Source organism: Syngnathus floridae, chromosome 19, assembly GCF_059516105.1.
Source record: "Syngnathus floridae isolate MCC-2025c chromosome 19, RoL_Sflo_1.0, whole genome shotgun sequence".
Lineage (NCBI taxonomy): Eukaryota > Metazoa > Chordata > Actinopteri > Syngnathiformes > Syngnathidae > Syngnathus > Syngnathus floridae.
This window is the reverse complement of record NC_142431.1, coordinates 10,448,078-10,471,682: the sequence shown is the minus strand read 5'-3', so window position 1 is coordinate 10,471,682 and position 23,605 is coordinate 10,448,078. Positions and strand designations below refer to the sequence as shown.

Sequence of the window (23,605 nt, the reverse complement as noted above, 5' to 3'; positions counted from 1 at the left end):
TGACGTCGCTACGTCGTGGTCACGTGACGCAGACAAGACGTCAATGGACGTGGGCAGAGTTAACTTGTTTAAAAGGGAGTAGGCAGAAGAAATATTTAATTTATTTAAATCTATTTTGAGTGCACACCATTATGCCAATGCATAACAACTGTAAATCTACTAAACAAAACAGCGGTTGCTATATGACATCTGCCACGTCGTGGTCACGTGACATACGTGACGTCGATGGGCGTAACTTTCGCCGGAAGTCAAATCCGCGGGGAGAGTTAACTTGTTTAAAAGAGAGTGGGCAGAAGAATTATTTAATTTATTTAAATCTATTTGGTGTGTGCGCCATTATGTCAATGCATAACAACTGTAAGTCTACTAAACAAAACAGCGGTTGCTATTTGACGTCTGCCACGTCGTGGTCACGTGACGCGGACGTGACGTCGACGCCTACTTTACATCCCACCGATCACAGGACTCCTCGGCTGCATAACCGTGCCCCCTTCCCAACCAATCGGATTTGCTATACGCGAAAACGACGCCAATGGAAAGAGCTTCCGCCCAAATTTAAATCCGTGGGCGTGGCTCGCAGCAGGAAGTAGGAAAATGGCGGCGATGTTGACAAAGACACAGCGGATGGTAACATACGACTAACAAGAGAAATATTTTTATTTTCTGCTTGCAACTGGACCGTCCAGAGCGTACACGGTAAGTACAACTCATCGTTTTTAAAAAGAAGTACTTTTGTTGCCCTGAAAAGCGAGTGAGCGTGGCGTTTGTGGGGGACGTCGAATTTCGACGATTCTTTCTGGTCAACGGTTGTAAATGATTGTGTTGATTAAAAAAGAAAACTTGATGTAACTCTACTTTTAACTGCCGTTTCAGATAGATTTGGAATTGCATCACATCCAATTTTGCCTAGAGCGTACACGGTAAGTAACACTCGTTGTGTTTAAGGAGATTTACGTTTGTAATAGCAGAAGTGTAGCCGCGTTGCGTTGTACGTGTGAATGTTGGTCCGGGCGAAATGTTAATGTTTAATTTCATTCCTTTAGGTTCCACGGTGTTTGTTGGCTGCAAGTTTTCCACTGCAAGAAGAGGCTCATATCATTGACCAGGAGCGAGCTACAATGGTGAGTAGCCATAACATTTATGTTAAACACTTCCTATTTCATGTCTAACAGTACTTGATTTAACAAATAACCATAAATAAATACAGTGTGGGCACTGAAGTTAACATATGTGATTATACTGCCTAATCTGTCACCGAGTAGATTGTTGCAAAGTAATATAAGATCCAAAGTTGTAATTCAGAATAGTTTTCAAAAGAAGGCCATTAGAATTATATACAAGTCTGATTACCCTGAACAAGCTATTAATTAAATCACAAATTCTTCAATTCAAAGATTTGGTAGATTATCAGACAAATAATGTCTAACAGTAATTGATTTAACACATCACATTAAGTAGATTGAGTGTGGGCACTCTCAAGTTAACATATGTGATTATACTGCCTAATCTGTTACAGAGTATGTTGTTGCCAAGTAATGTAGAATAGATCCAAAGTAGTAATCCAGAATAGTTTTGAAGAGGCCATTAGAATGATAAACAAATCTGATTACCTTGAACATAATAACAAGCTAAGTGTTTAATATGTCCTATGAAGTCAAAATTGGGCACCATCATGTGGTGAAATTTGGAATTGCATCACATCCAATTTTGCCTGGGAACAAACAGATTACATAAATCTTAGTTTTGAATAAGCCACTCCTTCTCAAACAAGTAAACTCTGCCCATTTTGCGCAGTAGATGTTCTGTTAATATCTAGTATTTATACAAAGTCATAATTTAAATTGCTTTCAACCTTCATTCATCGGTTCAACCAACATTACTCGCTCTTATTACCAACTTGTATTGATTTAACTAAGCGTTTAATACTTCCTATCAGGTCTCAAATCGAGATTTGGCAAAATACAATTTCAGCAAATCCAATTTTGCCAGGGAACAAAAATAGATTAAATAAACTAAATAAGTCCTCTTCCCATTAAATAAATCAGAAAAGTCTGTCTTGTAACCAGTCCTCTTCAAACAAGTAAAGTCTGCCCATTTTGTGCCGTAGATTTTGTGTTTATGCCTAGTATTTAAACAAAATCATAATTTAAACGACTTCTTTCCTTCATTCACTTTGGAAATTTGGAATTGCAGCAAATCGAATTTTGGCAGGGAACAAAAATAGATCAATTAAACTAAATAAGTCTTCTTCCCATTAAATAAATTAAAAAAGTCTGTCTTGTAACCAGTCCTTTTCAAACAAGTAAAGTCTGCCCATTTTGTGCCGTCGATTTTGTGTTAATGCCTAGTATTTATACAAAATCATAATTTAAAGGACTTCATTCCTTCATTCACTTTGGAAATTTGGAATTGCAGCACATCAAATTTTGCCTGGGAAGAAAAGTAGATTAAATAAATTTAATAAGTCTTACTACTTCCCATTAAATAAATTAAATACGTCTTACTTGTTCCCACTCCTTTTCAAAACAGTAGTTTAAAACGAGGGCCCTTCACTCAATCTTTAACCCCAACCCCGCACGTTGTGTTGTATCTGTGAATGTTGGTTGTGGCCAAATGATAGTTTTCTTTCATTCGTTTAGGTTCCAAGAAAACTTGATGTAACTCTACTTTTAACTGCCGTTTCAGATAAGCGGGTATTACGTCGCAGTCATGTGCCGTGGATATGACGTAATTGCCCGAACCTCCGCCAAAATTCAAATCTGTTGGCGCGATGGCCGTGAGCCACTGAGCAGCGACGATTATCAACAGAAATATCTTTATTTTCTGCTTGCAACTGGACCGTCTAGAGCGTACACGGTAAGTAACACTCATTGTGTTTAAGGAGATTTACGTTTGTAATAGCAGAAGTGTAGCCGCGTTGCGTTGTACGTGTGAAAATTGGTCGAGGCGAAATGTTAATGTTTAATTTCATTCCTTTAGGTTCCACGGTGTTTGTTGGCTGCAAGTTTTCCACTGCAAGAAGAGGCTCGTATCATTGACCAGGAGCGAGCTACAATGGTGAGTAGCCATAACATTTATGTTAAACACTTCCTATTTCATGTCTAACAGTACTTGATTTAACAAATAACCATAAATAAATACAGTGTGGGCACTGAAGTTAACATATGTGATTATACTGCCTAATCTGTCACGGAGTAGATTGTTGCAAAGTAATATAAGATCCAAAGTTGTAATTCAGAATAGTTTTCAAAAGAAGGCCATTAGAATTATATACAAGTCTGATTACCCTTAACATAACAACAAGCTATTAATTAAATCACAAATTCTTCAATTCAAAGATTTGGTAGATTATCAGACAAATAATGTCTAACAGTAATTGATTTAACACATCACGATAAGTAGATTGAGTGTGGGCACTCTCAAGTTAACAGATATGATTATACTGCCTAATCTGTTACAGAGTATGTTGTTGCCAAGTAATGTAGAATAGATCCAAAGTAGTAATCCAGAATAGTTTTGAAGAGGCCATTAGAATAATAAACAAATCTGATTACCTTGAACATAATAACAAGCTAAGTGTTTAATATGTCCTATGAAGTCAAAATTGGGCACCATCATGTGGTGAAATTTGGAATTGCATCACATCCAATTTTGCCTGGGAACAAACAGATTAAATAAATCTTAGTTTTGAATAAGCCACTCCTTCTCAAACAAGTAAACTCTGCCCATTTCGCGCAGTAGATGTTCTGTTAATATCTAGTATTTATACAAAGTCATAATTTAAATTGCTTTCAACCTTCATTCATCGGTGCAACCAACATTACTCGCTCTTATTACCAACTTGTATTGATTTAACTAAGCGTTTAATACTTCCTATCAGGTCTCAAGGCAAGATTTGGCAAAATACAATTTCAGCAAATCCAATTTTGCCAGGGAACAAAAATAGATTAAATAAACTAAATAAGTCTTCTTCCCATTAAATAAATCAGAAAAGTCTGTCTTGTAACCAGTCCTCTTCAAACAAGTAAAGTCTGCCCATTTTGTGCCGTAGATTTTGTGTCTATGCCTAGTATTTAAACAAAATCATAATTTAAACGACTTCTTTCCTTCATTCACTTTGGAAATTTGGAATTGCAGCAAATCGAATTTTGCCAGGGAACAAAAATAGATCAATTAAACTAAATAAGTCTTCTTCCCATTAAATAAATTAAAAAAGTCTGTCTTGTAACCAGTCCTTTTCAAACAAGTAAAGTCTGCCCATTTTGTGCCGTCGATTTTGTGTTAATGCCTAGTATTTATACAAAATCATAATTTAAAGGACTTCATTCCTTCATTCACTTTGGAAATTTGGAATTGCAGCACATCAAATTTTGCCTGGGAAGAAAAGTAGATTAAATAAATTTAATAAGTCTTACTACTTCCCATTAAATAAATTAAATACGTCTTACTTGTTCCCACTCCTTTACAAAAAAGTAGTTTAAAACGAGGTCCCTTCACTCAACCTTTAACCCTATTTATTCACCTTCTAGGCTAAGTGTTAAAGGCTAAGTGTTAAAGGCTAAGTGTTAAAGGCTAAGTGTTAGAGGCTAAGTGCCAGAGGCTAGGCGCCAGAGGCGAGTTTTTGTGGGCTGAAGTTTTAGTGGGGTTAGTGTGAATACAATCCAAAAGAATACAACAGAATACAATACAATAGAATATAATACATAGATTAAATTCAATAGCTCTTACTACTTCCCATTAAATAAATTAAATACGTCTTACTTGTTCCCAATCCTTTTCAAAAAAGTAGTTTAAAACGAGGGCCCTTCACTCAACCTTTAACCTCAACCCCGCACGTCACATTGTGTTGTATCTGTGAATGTTGGTTGTGGCCAAATGATAGTTTTCTTTCATTCGTTTAGGTTCCACGGTGCACTGAAAGACACCATCCCGCACTGAACACCATGCCGCACTGAACAACACCATCCTGCACTGAACAACACCATCCCGCACTGAACAACACCATGCCGCACTGAACAACATTATGCCGCACTGAACATTATGCCGCACTGAACAACACCATGCCGCACTGAACAACACCATGCCGCACTGAACAACATTATGCCGCACTGAACAACACCATGCCGCACTGAACAACACCATGCCGCACTGAACAACATTATGCCGCACTGAACAACACCATGCCGCACTGAACAACACCATCCTGCACTGAACAACACCATTCCGCATTGAACACCATGCCGCACTGAACAACACCATCCCGCACTGAACAACACCATCCCGCACTGAACAACACCATGCCGCACTGAACAACATTATGCCGCACTGAACAACATTATGCCGCACTGAACAAAACCATGCCGCACTGAACAACACCATGCCGCACTGAACAACACCATGCCAGACTGAACAACATTATAACGCACTGAACAACACCATCCCGCACTGAACAACACCATGCCGCACTAAACAACATTATGCCGCACTGAACAACATTATGCCGAAATGAACAACACCATGCCGCACTGAACAACACCATGCCGCACTGAACAACACCATCCTGCACTGAACAACACCATCCCGCACTGAACAACACCATCCCGCATTGAACAACACCATCCTGCACTGAACAACACCATGCCGCACTGAACAACACCATGCCGCACTGAACAACACCATTCCGCACTGAACAACACCATGCCGCACTGAACAACACCATCCTGCACTGAACAACACCATCCCGCACTGAACAACACCATGCCGCATTGAACAACACCGTCCTGCACTGAACAACACCATCCTGCACTGAACAACACCATGCCGCACTGAACAACACCATGCCGCACTGAACAACACCATGCCGCACTGAACAACACCATGCCGCACTGAACAACACCATTCCGCACTGAACAACACCATGCCGCACTGAACAACATTACGCTGCACTGAACAACACCATGCCGCACTGAACAACACCATGCCGCACTGAACAACACCATCCTGCACTGAACAACACCATGCCGCACTGAACAACACCATGCCGCACTGAACAACATTATGCCGCACTGAAAAACACCATGCCGCACTGAACAACACCATCCCGCACTGAACAACACCATGCCGCATTGAACAACACCATCCTGCACTGAACAACATTATGCCGCACTGAAAAACACCATGCCGCACTGAACAACACCATCCCGCACTGAACAACACCATGCCGCATTGAACAACACCATGCCGCACTGAACAACACCATGCTGCACTGAACAACACCATGCCGCATTAAACAACACCATCCTGCACTGAACAACACCATCCTGCACTGAACAACACCATCCCGCACTGAACAACACCATGCCGCATTGAACAACACCATGCCGCACTGAACAACACCATGCTGCACTGAACAACATTATGCTGCACTGAACAACACGATCCTGCATTGAACAACACCATGCCGCACTGAACAACACCATCCTGCACTGAACAACACCATCCTGCACTGAACAACACCACCCCGCACTGAACAACACGATCCCGCATTGAACAACACCATCCCGCACTGAACAACACCATGCCGCACTGAACAACACCATTCCGCACTGAACAACACCATGCCGCACTGAACACCATGCCGCACTGAACAACACCATGCCGCACTGAACAACACCATGCCGCACTGAACAACATTATGCCGCACTGAACAACACCATGCCGCACTGAACAACATTATGCCGCACTGAACAACACCATGCCGCACTGAACAACACCATGCCGCACTGAACAACACCATGCCGCACTGAACAACACGACGTCGCACTGAACAACACGACGCCGCACAGAACAACACGACGCCGCACAGAATAACACAATACCGCACAGAACAACACAATACCGCACAAACAGTTTTAGATAATATTACGTCGCAGTCATGTGACGCGGACATGACGTCAATAGGCGGAACTCACGGCAAAATTATAATCCGTGGGCGTGGCTTGCAACAGGAAGTAGGAAAGCGGCAGTTCTGGCAAACAAGACACAGCGGTTAGTAACACGATGACTAACAAGGCAAATATTTTTGTTTTCAGCTTGCAACTTGACCGTCTAGAGCGTACAAGGTAATTACAACTGTTTTTTTTTTAGCCCTGAAAAGCGAGGGAGTGTGGCGTTTGGGAGGAATGTCGAACTCGGCGTCTGCTTCCAGCCACAGACGCCAAATTTCGACGATTATTTCGACTGGTCAACGGTTGTAAATTATTGCGTTGACTAAAAACTTTATTTAACTCTACTCTTAACTTTGCCGTTTCAGATATGCGGGTATTACACCGCGGAAATGACGTCAATAGGCTGAACTCTCGCCAAAATTCAAATCTGTGGGCGCAATGGCCTTGAGCGAGACACCGGATACAAACGCGACGATTATCAACAGAAATATCTTTATTTTCCGCTTGCAAGTGGACCGTCTAGAGCGTACACGGTAAGTACAACTCATTGTGTTTAAAAAGATTTACGTTTGTGTAGTTTGCGTTGCGTTGTATCTGTGAATGTTGGTTGAGGCTAAATGTTAATGTTTAATTTCATTCCTTTAGGTTCCACGGTGTTTGTTGGCTGTATGTTTTCCACTGCAAGAAGAGGCTCGTATCATTGACCAGCAGGAGCTACAATGGTGAGTACCCCTTTCGTCTTCCATTTATGTTAAACACTTCCTATTTCATGTCTAACAGTACTCGATTTAACAAATAACCATAAATAAATACAGTGTGGGCAGTCACGTTAACATATGTGATTATCCTGCCTAATATGTTTATCACAAATATGTCACTAATCACTAATATGTTTATTTGTTTATCACAACACCTTTGGACCTTCAGCAATCGATTATTTACCTTCATCTACATAGAGACAGAACGATGGTGTCTTAAACATCTCATTCATTTCACCAAATAACTTCACGCAGGTGGATAACGGCCGTCTCGGTCACGCTATGTTGCGTGATGCAGTTTTGAAGAACCAAATGCATTTATTCAATGAATAAGTCAAGCTAGTTCTATGTTTATGATGTTGTAAGTTACGGTACCGATTGAAGTTGAGTTCGAAGCCAGTGGAAAACAGCGCTGCGTTTGTGCTCTCCAGGTACAAATGTTGTGATCTCTGACTGACGACCGGGCGAGACTCGAGTAAGAGATGTCCAAACGAGCTCCGGCAGGGCGGGCCAAGGCGGAGCGAACGGACGCCCTTCAGGCCGCCAATGACGAGCTGAGAACCAAACTGATGGACGTCCAGTTAGAACTTCAGCAGGAGAAGAACAAGGTGAAAACCTCAACAGACAGACACTGCCTGCCTCCCTGCCTGCCTCCCTGCCTGCCTCCCTGCCTGCCTCCCTCCCTCCCAGTTTTCCCGATGTAGATTAGACATGCGTGTGCCATGACTGTGTCAGCCTACATCAACAAATGCACCGAGGACGTCAGCACCACTAAGAATATCATCACCCGGGGCAACCAACGACCCTGGATGACTGAGGAGGTACGTCAAACGCTACGAGCGCGGAACTCTGCCTTCAAGTCTGGCGACAAGGAGACACTGAGGACAGCGAGAGCCAACTTGAACCGTGCCATCAGGATAGCGAAGCGAGACCGCAGTCGAAAATTTCAGGATCGTTTCCACGACGTCAAAAACATCAGGAGTATGTGGCAAGGCATACGGGCGATTACAGACTACAACTCACCCTCCCCCCCCCCCCGGTGGGTGTAGTTGATGCTGACTTTCTAAATGGTCTAAATAACTTCTTTGGGAGGTTCGAGGCACTAAACGGCACTCCAGCAGTTAAAACTGTCCCCCATCAGGAAGAGGAGGTACTCTGCCTTGACTCCGCCGATGTGTTGAAGACCCTGAGGAGAGTCAACCCCTGTAAGGCCCCTGGCCCCGACAACATTCCTGGGCGTGTGTTCAGGGAATGTGCAAGTCATCTGGCTGGGGTCATCACAGACATTTTTAACACCTCGCTGGGCCAAGCCACAGTGCCGGCGTGCTTTAAGACTGCCTCCATCATTCCGGTGCCGAAGAAACCTCAAATCACCTCATTTAATGATTACCGGCCTGTTGCACTGACTCCGGTTATGATGAAGTGCTTCGAAAGGCTGCTTAAAGGTCACATCGTTTCCAGACTCCCCCTATTATTTGACCCGTTCCAGTTTGCCGACCGGCAAAACCGCTCCACTCAGGACGCCATCTCCTCCGTTCTTCACCTGAGCCTGGCTCACCTGGAGGAGAAGAACACCCATGTGCGGAGGCTGTTCCTGGACTTCAGCTCAGCGTTTAACACCATCATCCCACAGCATCTGGTAGGAAAATTGGAACACCTGGGCTTCAACACCCCCCTTCGCAACTGGCTGCTAGACTTCCTCACCAACAGACCTCAGTCAGTCCGGGTCGGACAGAACACCTCTGATGTCATCACCCTCAGCACAGGCTCCCTTCAGGGCTGCGTCCTGAGCCCCCTGCTGTGCACCCTGATGACACACGACTGCGTCCTCAGGTTCACCACCAATCACATCGTGAAGTCAGCAGACGACACAACGGTGGTGGGGCTCATCAGAGACAACAACGACCTGGACTACAGAGAGGAGGTGGAGCAGCTGGTGGGCTGGTGCAGAGAAAACAGCCTGATCCTGAATGAGGAGAAGATGAAGGAGATCATCGTCGACTTCAGGAAAAAACAGCCTCACCACGCTCCACTGATCATCAACAGCTCAGCTGTGGAGGTGGTCAGCACCACCAAATTCCTGGGGGTCCACATCACAGAAGACCTCACCTGGACTATGAACACTACGGCACTGGTCAAGAGGGCACAGAAGCGCTTGTACTTCCTGCGGAGGATGAGGAGAGCCCACCTGCCCCCACCCATCATGAGGACGTTCTACAGGAGCACCATAGAGAGCATTCTGACAAGCTGTCTCTCTGTGTGGTGTGGAGGCTGCACCGCCTCCGATTGGAAGAACGTGAGGAGAGTGGTGAGGACAGCAGAGAGGATCATAGGGGCTCCTCTTCCCTCCATTCAGGACATTTCATCTCAGCGCTGCATGTCCCGTGCCCGTAACATCATCAATGACCCATCACACCCCCACCATGGACTGTTCTCCCTGCTGCCCTCTGGGAAGAGGTTTGCAGCATCCGCTGCAGGTCCACCAGGTTCTGCAACAGCTTTTTCCCTGCTGTCATCAGACTGTTGAACACTAGAACTGTTGAGCTCTAAACTGAACTCTGCATCACACATTCACAGAACTGTACTTTATGACACTACGGACCTCTATCTTGCACTATCTCGCACTACCAACTTTACTGAACTTGTATAAACCCTTTAAATAGAAGTTTAATACATGGTTTAGCATTCCTCTGCACACTCTTGAATACTGTTTTGCCTACTTGCACTATTGCATAATTATCACTGCTGCACTCTATACTTATTTTATATATATATATATATATATATATATATATAGTATATATGTATATATATATATTTTCATAGGATATGTTACTTCTATTCAACTGCAATATCACTACTTTGTTGTAAGACGTATGCAACGGAATTTCGTTTTGTATGCACCATGTGCAGACAAGATGACAATAAAGTTTGTCTAAGTCTAAGTCATGTCAGGTCAGCTGTCTGGAGAGAGAGAGAAGTCAGGACCTGCGGGCGGAGCACCACCGTGCCACCGCCGCCATGACGGAACTCAAAAGCAAACTCCATGAGGAGAAGCAGAAAGAGTTAGCCATTACCAGGGAGACATTACTGCGGCAGCATGAAATGGAGCTGATGAGAGTGATCAAAATCAAAGATGGAGAGATCCAGCGACTGAATGCCTTGGTCCTCAGCCTGAGGGACGGCTCCATGGACAAGGTGATCCGCTCTATCCGTGTCTGACTATCCGCACGCCACGTCGGGCTTCGATGCGGCCGCTACCGTATTGTGTAGCTTGTCCCCAGTAAGCGTCGCGGCGCTCCGTTGCGGTCTCAACGGCCCGGTGTGGCGCAATGTCTGCTCAGGTGAGGAGGGGGGGCGCTTTGCTGGCGGAGGTGGAGGAGACGCGGCGGTGTCGGGAGACCGAGCGGTGTCGCCTCCACCAGGAGCGCGGAAGAAGCCCTGGCAGCGGCCCAGCAGGCCTGGCAGTCCCGAGCGGCCGAGCTCCGATCGGCTCATCACCAGCATCGGGAGGAGCTGAGCCGAACCAAGAGAGACTGCGAGAGGGAGATCCGCCGACTGGTAGGACTGATCAGATGCGCGGTGCGTGGCTATGTTCCCAATTTCGTTGTATACCTGCAGTGCAATGACACCTAAGGCATTCTATTCTATTCTATTTCACAAGAAGAAAATGTCCGGTTGCTCGCTTCGCTTTTGTCACAGCAAAGGTGTTCTAGTCGATTCAAGAAAAAAATTGGCCGGTTGCTCTCTTTGTTTTTGTCACAATTCTGGCAAATGAGTTTGCCCGCCTGCCTGAGCGCTCCCCGTTTGTACATCCAGACGGATGAGATCAAGCTGAAAGACAGAGCGGTTAGTGTTTTGGATGAAGCCCTGGGGCCGGCCACGTCCACCGCCTTCAGCTGCAGACTCAGGCTGCCGAGCAGCAGATCGCTGCCCTGAGGGATTCCCAAAGGGCGGGCCTAAACTACCCTGGAAGTGGGGTCAACGCCGCTACTAGCAATCCTCTTCATTGCGTAAGCCACCTCATCACACACTTGCAGTACGCATGACTTAGTTCGTTGCTGGAGGAAGGTAGCACAAAAACAGTTTTGAACTTTGAACGAGTGCTTGTGTGTGTGTGTTGCGGGGCGTTTTCAGTCTCAGGAGGATCGGGACACGCGACGGTTTCATCTGAAAATCGCTGAGCTCAGCGCAGTCATCAGGAAACTGGAGGATCGAAACGCCCTGCTTTCTGAAGAGCGCAATGAACTGGTAATTTATTGACGGCACGCTTGAAGGTTTGCGCTACGTTTGATGCGCGCCATCCAGCGAGGCACCCATTGCGCTTGCTTATTAGTTGAGCGGCGCGGCGAGTCGGTTGCCTGGTAGATGTCTTTTATTGGGAGCCAAAGCCACGATTCCGTTCAAACCGATGCAAAAGGAATGGATACGTTCTGGCCCGCGTGTTGTGCGTCTTTCACATCCCGCACTTCATGCTTGCAGCTAAAGCGACTGAGAGAAACAGAAAGCCAGTTTCTGCCACTCCTGTACAAAAACAAACGCCTGAGCAGGAAGAATGAAGAACTCTCGCTGGTGCTGTGTCGCCTTGAAAACAAAGTGCGCTTTGTCACCCAGGAGAACGAGGAGATGGCAAGCTTGGTAAGTCGACGCGGACAACGGCGGCGTGCCAACAGAGTCCACTGCATTTGTGTTCCACAGAGAAGGCCTAGTTCGCTCAATGACCTGGACCGCGGTTGCGGCCAGCAGGACGGTGAAATGGAGTTCCTTCAAGTTGTGGAGCAGCGGCACATCCATCGACGACTTGTCCAAGGTCTTCAGGCAGGCGACTCGGTGCACGTACGGCAGCGCCGCGCTCGCTCGCTGTCGCCAGGAAACCTTTTCCGTCCAAAGCTTGGCCGGCGGCCGCCATCCAAAAAATTGGCCCCTTAAATTCCGACCTTTCAAGCAGGAGCATTGTGCGCACGCGTTTGAACACGCTTTAGACTTGTTTTGCCGTTTTCAGCAGCTCAAAGCTCCCGTTTTGTCAGCGCCTTTGCCACTCGCTGTGCGCTGAAAACGACGGACTTGCCCGGCTGCTCAGCCCGTCAACCATGAGCCGCGAGCGCGACGTCATTGTCCGTAGGCAGCTAGTGGCAAAATGCACCCTGTTAGAGTTGCGCTCGCTCCAACTTATTTTGCAAGAACCACACGGGAGACAAGTAAGTTCTTTTGGACACCTGCAGGTGGAGAGTCCATCCGTTGTACGAATGAAGTCTGACTCTCGGCTCCTGCACGAGCATTTTAATTAAGAGAAACAGGGTGGGTGTAAGAGTGGATTGAATAGAGGAAGCCCTTGACCTCTAGTCAAAACATAGCAAGGGGTGTTTTACGACTTTGTGTAGGAAGGGATAAGCGATAGGGATAAATAAGGGATAAATAATATTATTTATTACAGGTCGCAGTCAAAGTCAAAGCAACACAATGATACGATAAAGATAATCTGGAAAACCCTGACACACCCTGTAGTTGTCACTTTTGGAAAAGACGAGCGTCCCTCCAATCATCGCCGGTGACGTGTTTTTCAGGCTCTGGAGACAGGAGCTCATGTCAGAAATGTCATTGTGAGTCGCGTTTGTTTCTGCGCCGGAGCCGTTCGTTCCCTTTGCATCCAAAGAATCTCAAAGGCGGATTATTTGTGTCGACAGGAGAGAGATTTGCTGCTACGATACCGACGTCGAGAATCTCTGAGGAGTAACAAAGCGTGAGGTCCTGCAAGGTGAGTCTGTTTGTTTGCGGCTGCTTGGTGTTGCGCAAGATGAAATGGCCTTTTTCTCGCTATCGTTCCTCTCGTCGATTCATCGTGAGGTGTCGCTTCAGTTTGTTCAGAGAGATGTTTGCTTCCGCGCCCGCAGGTCATCGAAACATTTTACGGCTACGACGAAGACGTGTTGGTGGACTCGGACGGATCGTCCTTGTCTTTTCACACCGACAGAACCCCCGACACGGAACCCGAAGAGGTAGCCCGCCATTTCTGCCAGCGTATTGGCACCAAACATTCCTCTTCAGCCTGGAATCGGACTCGTCTTTGCGTCGCGGGTGCTTTGTCGCCGGTCTGACTGATTCTGGTACTAGTGCTGTGTTGCATTGGTGTGTGCATGAAGAGGCGGAGCTTCGCTACCGCCAGCTGACGCAAGAATATCAAGCGCTGCAACGAGCCTACGCTCTGCTAGCCCAGACCAGCGAAAGGGGACTACGACGCCGAGAAGGAGATCAAGGTGGCGCCCCTTCCCGCAACCCCCGGCCGGGTCGCAGCCTCCCCGTTCTCACCCAGCCTCGGGTGTTCTCTGGTCTGAAAGGAGGAGGAGGAGCCTCCCTCCTCCTCCTTTCAGACCAGAGAAAAGCTGATGGTAGAAATGGGTCACTATCAAAGCAGAGTAGCAGATCTGGAGTCAGCGCTGAAGCAACAAGGACAGGTAAGCTCATCAATGAGCACACCTTTTTCTCAGACAAAATAGCTACATTCTTCAGTCACTCATCCGTCTGGCATTACTGGACCAACCCCCCCCCCCCCCCCCCCCCCCCCGAACGTGGCTGGGAAAATGCGGAGAAAAGCAAATGTCATTTTCCAGTCAACCAAAGAATTTGTGGATGAAAATGACACAACATTCCAAAGCTGTCCACGCGTTTGTCTCTTCTAGAATGTCAAGTGGGTGGAGGAGAAGCAGCTGCTGCGTCAGAGCAATCAGCAGTTGGCCGAAAAGGTGACGGAAAGAAAGGCGCTGGGCGGAGTCGCTTGGCGTCACACCTGTCGGGAAGCCCCGCAGATGAGGTCTGACTGTCTTTTCAGGTCAGGCGGATGGAGGCGGAAGAAGCGCGTCTGAAAGAGCACATCCAGGATATCCGAGACCAAAACGAACTGCTTGAGTTCCGCATCCTGGAGCTGGAGGTGGGAAGACTCGCACAAGCGTGTTGAGGCCAGAGATGTGACGGACGGACGGACGGACGGACGGACGGATGCATGCCTCTGCCTTTCAGGAGAGGGAGTGGCGCTCCCCCGTCTTGAAGTTTCTGCAAGTCCGTTTCCCAGACGGCCTCAGCCCTTTGCAGATCTACTGCGAGGCCGAGGGCGTGAGCGTACGTAAGGCGTCCCTCGCAACCCTAACCTTAACCCGAGGTCCCAGAACACCTTACATTGCTCCTTGCGCCTTTCCCCCGGACATCGTCATCAGTGATCTGATGAAGAAGCTGGACATCCTGGGCTATAACGCCGTAAGTGTATGTCGAACTCCTTATGTTCGCACTCCACGAGACTCGGCGGCTCAAATGTGACTTTTGGAAGGCTTTGCGCTGAAAGAAGCTTGTTGACGCTGTGCCTTTGGGCTCTTGCAGAATCTCACCAACGAGGAGCAGGTGGTCGTGATTCACGCCAGGACCCTTCTCACCCTAGCCGAGAAGGTAACGCGCACGTCCACGCACGCTCTCGCATTCTGCTTATGTGACAGCAGCCTTTCCTCAGTGGTTAGAATACATCAAAGTGACCAAGTCAGCACTTCAACAGAAGATGTTGGACATTGAAAGTGAGAAGGTAGACAGACACGCGACATCAGCCAAGGGGAACTCCGGCAATGTGCCCCAACAATTCTGACCTTGAGCTGTGCTAGGATATGTTCTGCAAGCAGAAGGGCTACCTGGATGAAGAGTTGGACTTCAGGAAGTGTTCCATGGACCAGGCTCATAAGGTAAGCCGCCCTCAAATCTCCCGCCGGACCACTGATGGACGAGGATTGCGGCCCAGAGGATCCTGGAGCTGGAGGCCATGTTGTACGAGGCGCTACCGCAGCGGGACTGCCCCGCCACGGACGGCGAAAAAGCCAGCCACGCTGGCGTGAATGACGTGCTGACGGCGGATCAGAGAGAAGCGCTTAGGAGCGCCGTGGACCAATGGAAGCGAGCCCTGATGTGCGAGTTGAGGGAGCGCGACGCTTGCATCCTCCAAGAGAGAATGGATCTGCTGCACAGCGCGCAACAGGTAAGGGCCCAAAGCCAGCCCGGCACTTACTTGCACGCTTACTGGCTTTTGAATGCCACTTTCCATTTGTCCGTCCTAGAGGAACAAAGAGCTGAAAGAATTCATCGAAGCTCAGAAGAGACAAATCAAACAATTGGAGGAGAAGTTTCTGTTTCTCTTTCTATTCTTCTCCTTGGCCTTCATTCTGTGGCCCTAACACCAGCTGGTGAGTGAGCTCCAGCGGCACCGCACTCGACACCTCCGATACACTGCCAGCCGGTCTCAGACGTTGGCAGACGCTCCGATGCCAACGTATACCCCCCGCCACGGTGACAGAGGCACCGCGTCACACCGGCGCTCATCCAATCAGAAGGCAGGAAAAGCAAATTCACATGCAGGGCACTTTTGAACCAGAAGAGAGCGCCACAAAAAACGGTTGTTGCCCCAAACGCGCACTAAAAAGGGTCAGAATAACAAGAGTCCCACTGGCCAGCCGGGGCCACCCGTCCAGCTGTTTCTTCAGGGGGGAAAAAAATTGGAGTCACCGGTGAGTACATTTTGCATTTAGCTCTGCTTTTCTGCTTCTGTCTTCAAGTGTGTGGCATCCTGCGATCAAAGAGTCAGCCAACCCCAAAGCGGTTGACCTCAACGTCCCACCACCATGCCTACCAGAGCAGGTGACGTGATGCTTTGGACATCCTTCCGTCTCAGATGCCCAAAAGTACTCTTTGCCACATCTGCGGCAATACGGTGTCTTTTCAAAGGTGCAAATAAATCCAGCGTGGGCGGAACACGCACGTCTTCGGTTTTTCCCGCTTTGTTTGTGTGACAGCTGTTGTGAAAATTTTATACAAATAAAGTTGTATAGTACAGGTTTGGCCAAGCCGCAACTCCCGAACCGCATGCGGCTCTTTTATGTTCATATCAACATTTGTGTGTGTGTGTGTGTGGGGGGGGGGGGGGGGGGGGGTTGTGCGTGTTGGCTTCACTTGAGTTCAATTTGGTATTTTGGTCAAAAGCGCATGTGGTGAAATTCCACAAAGTAGGATGGGCAAACACATTTCTTTAAACTATGAGTGTCAATTGGGCTCTCGAAATGGCAGGGAAAAGATGCACAGCAAAACGAAAATACGTAGATGAACACAGGACGTTTTAATCAGAGTGGGAAAGTTTCTATTTTTTGTTGAACGTGATGGCAAACCATTCTGCCTGATATGTCAGACCTCAGCGCATTTCAAAGATTCAAATCTTCAGCGCCATGCACTTCAGCTCACTCCATGCTAACATTGATCAGGCGTCGAACCCGCATCATCATGCTTAAGAGGTGGCCATGCTAACCAGTGCGCCATTATGTCAACGCATAATAACTAAGTCTACTGGTCAAAACAGCGGTTACTATATGACGTCGCTACGTCGTGGTCACGTGACGCAGACAAGACGTCAATGGACGTGGGCAGAGTTAACTTGTTTAAAAGGGAGTAGGCAGAAGAAATATTTAATTTATTTAAATCTATTTTGAGTGCACACCATTATGCCAATGCATAACAACTGTAAATCTACTAAACAAAACAGCGGTTGCTATATGACATCTGCCACGTCGTGGTCACGTGACATACGTGACGTCGATGGGCGTAACTTTCGCCGGAAGTCAAATCCGCGGGGAGAGTTAACTTGTTTAAAAGAGAGTGGGCAGAAGAATTATTTAATTTATTTAAATCTATTTGGTGTGTGCGCCATTATGTCAATGCATAACAACTGTAAGTCTACTAAACAAAACAGCGGTTGCTATTTGACGTCTGCCACGTCGTGGTCACGTGACGCGGACGTGACGTCGACGCCTACTTTACATCCCACCGATCACAGGACTCCTCGGCTGCATAACCGTGCCCCCTTCCCAACCAATCGGATTTGCTATACGCGAAAACGACGCCAATGGAAAGAGCTTCCGCCCAAATTTAAATCCGTGGGCGTGGCTCGCAGCAGGAAGTAGGAAAATGGCGGCGATGTTGACAAAGACACAGCGGATGTAACATACGACTAACAAGAGAAATATTTTTATTTTCTGCTTGCAACTGGACCGTCCAGAGCGTACACGGTAAGTACAACTCATCGTTTTTAAAAAGAAGTACTTTTGTTGCCCTGAAAAGCGAGTGAGCGTGGCGTTTGTGGGGGACGTCGAATTTCGACGATTCTTTCTGGTCAACGGTTGTAAATGATTGTGTTGATTAAAAAAGAAAACTTGATGTAACTCTACTTTTAACTGCCGTTTCAGATAGATTTGGAATTGCATCACATCCAATTTTGCCTAGAGCGTACACGGTAAGTAACACTCGTTGTGTTTAAGGAGATTTACGTTTGTAATAGCAGAAGTGTAGCCGCGTTGCGTTGTACGTGTGAATGTTGGTCCGGGCGAAATGTTAATGTTTAATTTCATTCCTTTAGGTTCCACGGTGTTTGTTGGCTGCAAGTTTTCCACTGCAAGAAGAGGCTCATATCATTGACCAGGAGCGAGCTACAATGGTGAGTAGCCATAACATTTATGTTAAACACTTCCTATTTCATGTCTAACAGTACTTGATTTAACAAATAACCATAAATAAATACAGTGTGGGCACTGAAGTTAACATATGTGATTATACTGCCTAATCTGTCACCGAGTAGATTGTTGCAAAGTAATATAAGATCCAAAGTTGTAATTCAGAATAGTTTTCAAAAGAAGGCCATTAGAATTATATACAAGTCTGATTACCCTGAACAAGCTATTAATTAAATCACAAATTCTTCAATTCAAAGATTTGGTAGATTATCAGACAAATAATGTCTAACAGTAATTGATTTAACACATCACGATAAGTAGATTGAGTGTGGGCACTCTCAAGTTAACATATGTGATTATACTGCCTAATCTGTTACAGAGTATGTTGTTGCCAAGTAATGTAGAATAGATCCAAAGTAGTAATCCAGAATAGTTTTGAAGAGGCCATTAGAATGATAAACAAATCTGATTACCTTGAACATAATAACAAGCTAAGTGTTTAATATGTCCTATGAAGTCAAAATTGGGCACCATCATGTGGTGAAATTTGGAATTGCATCACATCCAATTTTGCCTGGGAACAAACACATTACATAAATCTTAGTTTTGAATAAGCCACTCCTTCTCAAACAAGTAAACTCTGCCCATTTTGCGCAGTAGATGTTCTGTTAATATCTAGTATTTATACAAAGTCATAATTTAAATTGCTTTCAACCTTCATTCATCGGTTCAACCAACATTACTCGCTCTTATTACCAACTTGTATTGATTTAACTAAGCGTTTAATACTTCCTATCAGGTCTCAAATCGAGATTTGGCAAAATACAATTTCAGCAAATCCAATTTTGCCAGGGAACAAAAATAGATTAAATAAACTAAATAAGTCCTCTTCCCATTAAATAAATCAGAAAAGTCTGTCTTGTAACCAGTCCTCTTCAAACAAGTAAAGTCTGCCCATTTTGTGCCATAGATTTTGTGTCTATGCCTAGTATTTAAACAAAATCATAATTTAAACGACTTCTTTCCTTCATTCACTTTGGAAATTTGGAATTGCAGCAAATCGAATTTTGGCAGGGAACAAAAATAGATCAATTAAACTAAATAAGTCTTCTTCCCATTAAATAAATTAAAAAAGTCTGTCTTGTAACCAGTCCTTTTCAAACAAGTAAAGTCTGCCCATTTTGTGCCGTCGATTTTGTGTTAATGCCTAGTATTTATACAAAATCATAATTTAAAGGACTTCATTCCTTCATTCACTTTGGAAATTTGGAATTGCAGCACATCAAATTTTGCCTGGGAAGAAAAGTAGATTAAATAAATTTAATAAGTCTTACTACTTCCCATTAAATAAATTAAATACGTCTTACTTGTTCCCACTCCTTTTCAAAACAGTAGTTTAAAACGAGGGCCCTTCACTCAATCTTTAACCTCAACCCCGCACGTTGTGTTGTATCTGTGAATGTTGGTTGTGGCCAAATGATAGTTTTCTTTCATTCGTTTAGGTTCCAAGAAAACTTGATGTAACTCTACTTTTAACTGCCGTTTCAGATAAGCGGGTATTACGTCGCAGTCAAATGCCGCGGATATGACGTAATTGCCCGAACCTCCGCCAAAATTCAAATCTGTTGGCGCGATGGCCGTGAGCCACTGAGCAGCGACGATTATCAACAGAAATATCTTTATTTTCTGCTTGCAACTGGACCGTCTAGAGCGTACACGGTAAGTAACACTCATTGTGTTTAAGGAGATTTACGTTTGTAATAGCAGAAGTGTAGCCGCGTTGCGTTGTACGTGTGAAAATTGGTCGAGGCGAAATGTTAATGTTTAATTTCATTCCTTTAGGTTCCACGGTGTTTGTTGGCTGCAAGTTTTCCACTGCAAGAAGAGGCTCGTATCATTGACCAGGAGCGAGCTACAATGGTGAGTAGCCATAACATTTATGTTAAACACTTCCTATTTCATGTCTAACAGTACTTGATTTAACAAATAACCATAAATAAATACAGTGTGGGCACTGAAGTTAACATATGTGATTATACTGCCTAATCTGTCACGGAGTAGATTGTTGCAAAGTAATATAAGATCCAAAGTTGTAATTCAGAATAGTTTTCAAAAGAAGGCCATTAGAATTATATACAAGTCTGATTACCCTGAAAAAGCTATTAATTAAATCACAAATTCTTCAATTCAAAGATTTGGTAGATTATCAGACAAATAATGTCTAACAGTAATTGATTTAACACATCACGATAAGTAGATTGAGTGTGGGCACTCTCAAGTTAACAGATATGATTATACTGCCTAATCTGTTACAGAGTATGTTGTTGCCAAGTAATGTAGAATAGATCCAAAGTAGTAATCCAGAATAGTTTTGAAGAGGCCATTAGAATAATAAACAAATCTGATTACCTTGAACATAATAACAAGCTAAGTGTTTAATATGTCCTATGAAGTCAAAATTGGGCACCATCATGTGGTGAAATTTGGAATTGCATCACATCCAATTTTGCCTGGGAACAAACAGATTAAATAAATCTTAGTTTTGAATAAGCCACTCCTTCTCAAACAAGTAAACTCTGCCCATTTCGCGCAGTAGATGTTCTGTTAATATCTAGTATTTATACAAAGTCATAATTTAAATTGCTTTCAACCTTCATTCATCGGTGCAACCAACATTACTCGCTCTTATTACCAACTTGTATTGATTTAACTAAGCGTTTAATACTTCCTATCAGGTCTCAAGGCAAGATTTGGCAAAATACAATTTCAGCAAATCCAATTTTGCCAGGGAACAAAAATAGATTAAATAAACTAAATAAGTCTTCTTCCCATTAAATAAATCAGAAAAGTCTGTCTTGTAACCAGTCCTCTTCAAACAAGTAAAGTCTGCCCATTTTGTGCCGTAGATTTTGTGTCTATGCCTAGTATTTAAACAAAATCATAATTTAAACGACTTCTTTCCTTCATTCACTTTGGAAATTTGGAATTGCAGCAAATCGAATTTTGCCAGGGAACAAAAATAGATCAATTAAACTAAATAAGTCTTCTTCCCATTAAATAAATTAAAAAAGTCTGTCTTGTAACCAGTCCTTTTCAAACAAGTAAAGTCTGCCCATTTTGTGCCGTCGATTTTGTGTTAATGCCTAGTATTTATACAAAATCATAATTTAAAGGACTTCATTCCTTCATTCACTTTGGAAATTTGGAATTGCAGCACATCAAATTTTGCCTGGGAAGAAAAGTAGATTAAATAAATTTAATAAGTCTTACTACTTCCCATTAAATAAATTAAATACGTCTTACTTGTTCCCACTCCTTTACAAAAAAGTAGTTTAAAACGAGGTCCCTTCACTCAACCTTTAACCCTATTTATTCACCTTCTAGGCTAAGTGTTAAAGGCTAAGTGTTAAAGGCTAAGTGTTAAAGGCTAAGTGTTAGAGGCTAAGTGCCAGAGGCTAGGCGCCAGAGGCGAGTTTTTGTGGGCTGAAGTTTTAGTGGGGTTAGTGTGAATACAATCCAAAAGAATACAACAGAATACAATACAATAGAATATAATACATAGATTAAATTCAATAGCTCTTACTACTTCCCATTAAATAAATTAAATACGTCTTACTTGTTCCCAATCCTTTTCAAAAAAGTAGTTTAAAACGAGGGCCCTTCACTCAACCTTTAACCTCAACCCCGCACGTCACATTGTGTTGTATCTGTGAATGTTGGTTGTGGCCAAATGATAGTTTTCTTTCATTCGTTTAGGTTCCACGGTGCACTGAAAGACACCATCCCGCACTGAACACCATGCCGCACTGAACAACACCATCCTGCACTGAACAACACCATCCCGCACTGAACAACACCATGCCGCACTGAACAACATTATGCCGCACTGAACATTATGCCGCACTGAACAACACCATGCCGCACTGAACAACACCATGCCGCACTGAACAACATTATGCCGCACTGAACAACACCATGCCGCACTGAACAACACCATGCCGCACTGAACAACATTATGCCGCACTGAACAACACCATGCCGCACTGAACAACACCATCCTGCACTGAACAACACCATTCCGCATTGAACACCATGCCGCACTGAACAACACCATCCCGCACTGAACAACACCATCCCGCACTGAACAACACCATGCCGCACTGAACAACATTATGCCGCACTGAACAACATTATGCCGCACTGAACAAAACCATGCCGCACTGAACAACACCATGCCGCACTGAACAACACCATGCCAGACTGAACAACATTATAACGCACTGAACAACACCATCCCGCACTGAACAACACCATGCCGCACTAAACAACATTATGCCGCACTGAACAACATTATGCCGAAATGAACAACACCATGCCGCACTGAACAACACCATGCCGCACTGAACAACACCATCCTGCACTGAACAACACCATCCCGCACTGAACAACACCATCCCGCATTGAACAACACCATCCTGCACTGAACAACACCATGCCGCACTGAACAACACCATGCCGCACTGAACAACACCATTCCGCACTGAACAACACCATGCCGCACTGAACAACACCATCCTGCACTGAACAACACCATCCCGCACTGAACAACACCATGCCGCATTGAACAACACCGTCCTGCACTGAACAACACCATCCTGCACTGAACAACACCATGCCGCACTGAACAACACCATGCCGCACTGAACAACACCATGCCGCACTGAACAACACCATGCCGCACTGAACAACACCATTCCGCACTGAACAACACCATGCCGCACTGAACAACATTACGCTGCACTGAACAACACCATGCCGCACTGAACAACACCATGCCGCACTGAACAACACCATCCTGCACTGAACAACACCATGCCGCACTGAACAACACCATGCCGCACTGAACAACATTATGCCGCACTGAAAAACACCATGCCGCACTGAACAACACCATCCCGCACTGAACAACACCATGCCGCATTGAACAACACCATCCTGCACTGAACAACATTATGCCGCACTGAAAAACACCATGCCGCACTGAACAACACCATCCCGCACTGAACAACACCATGCCGCATTGAACAACACCATGCCGCACTGAACAACACCATGCTGCACTGAACAACACCATGCCGCATTAAACAACACCATCCTGCACTGAACAACACCATCCTGCACTGAACAACACCATCCCGCACTGAACAACACCATGCCGCATTGAACAACACCATGCCGCACTGAACAACACCATGCTGCACTGAACAACATTATGCTGCACTGAACAACACGATCCTGCATTGAACAACACCATGCCGCACTGAACAACACCATCCTGCACTGAACAACACCATCCTGCACTGAACAACACCACCCC

At 45.2% G+C, this 23,605-nt stretch overlaps 2 protein-coding genes and 1 long non-coding RNA gene across 4 annotated transcripts; all 3 read left to right on the top strand.

Moving 5' to 3' along the window:
- Positions 1–602: 602 nt before the first annotated feature.
- On the top strand, positions 603–22,105 carry LOC148382093 (uncharacterized). Its single transcript, XM_088362247.1, has 8 exons — positions 603–696; positions 874–920; positions 1,044–1,121; positions 2,686–2,856; positions 2,980–3,057; positions 19,777–19,947; positions 20,071–20,148; positions 21,985–22,105. The coding sequence occupies exons 3-8, from the start codon at positions 1,119–1,121 to the stop codon at positions 22,036–22,038; spliced, it is 555 nt and encodes a 184-aa protein (XP_088218373.1). The 5' UTR covers positions 603–696; positions 874–920; positions 1,044–1,118; the 3' UTR covers positions 22,039–22,105.
- LOC148382095 (uncharacterized) lies at positions 13,045–13,997 on the top strand. 2 transcript variants are annotated; one of them, XR_015854499.1, is made up of 4 exons: positions 13,045–13,305; positions 13,390–13,460; positions 13,597–13,701; positions 13,846–13,997. It is a non-coding gene; the product is annotated as an uncharacterized LOC148382095 (long non-coding RNA). The 2 variants fall into 2 exon arrangements; XR_015854498.1 differs by having other exon boundaries at positions 13,045–13,460.
- On the top strand, positions 15,080–16,347 carry LOC148382094 (janus kinase and microtubule-interacting protein 3-like). Its single transcript, XM_088362521.1, has 6 exons — positions 15,080–15,139; positions 15,201–15,269; positions 15,346–15,423; positions 15,480–15,713; positions 15,793–15,918; positions 16,288–16,347. The coding sequence occupies exons 2-5, from the start codon at positions 15,246–15,248 to the stop codon at positions 15,907–15,909; spliced, it is 453 nt and encodes a 150-aa protein (XP_088218647.1). The 5' UTR covers positions 15,080–15,139; positions 15,201–15,245; the 3' UTR covers positions 15,910–15,918; positions 16,288–16,347.
- Positions 22,106–23,605: the final 1,500 nt, after the last annotated feature.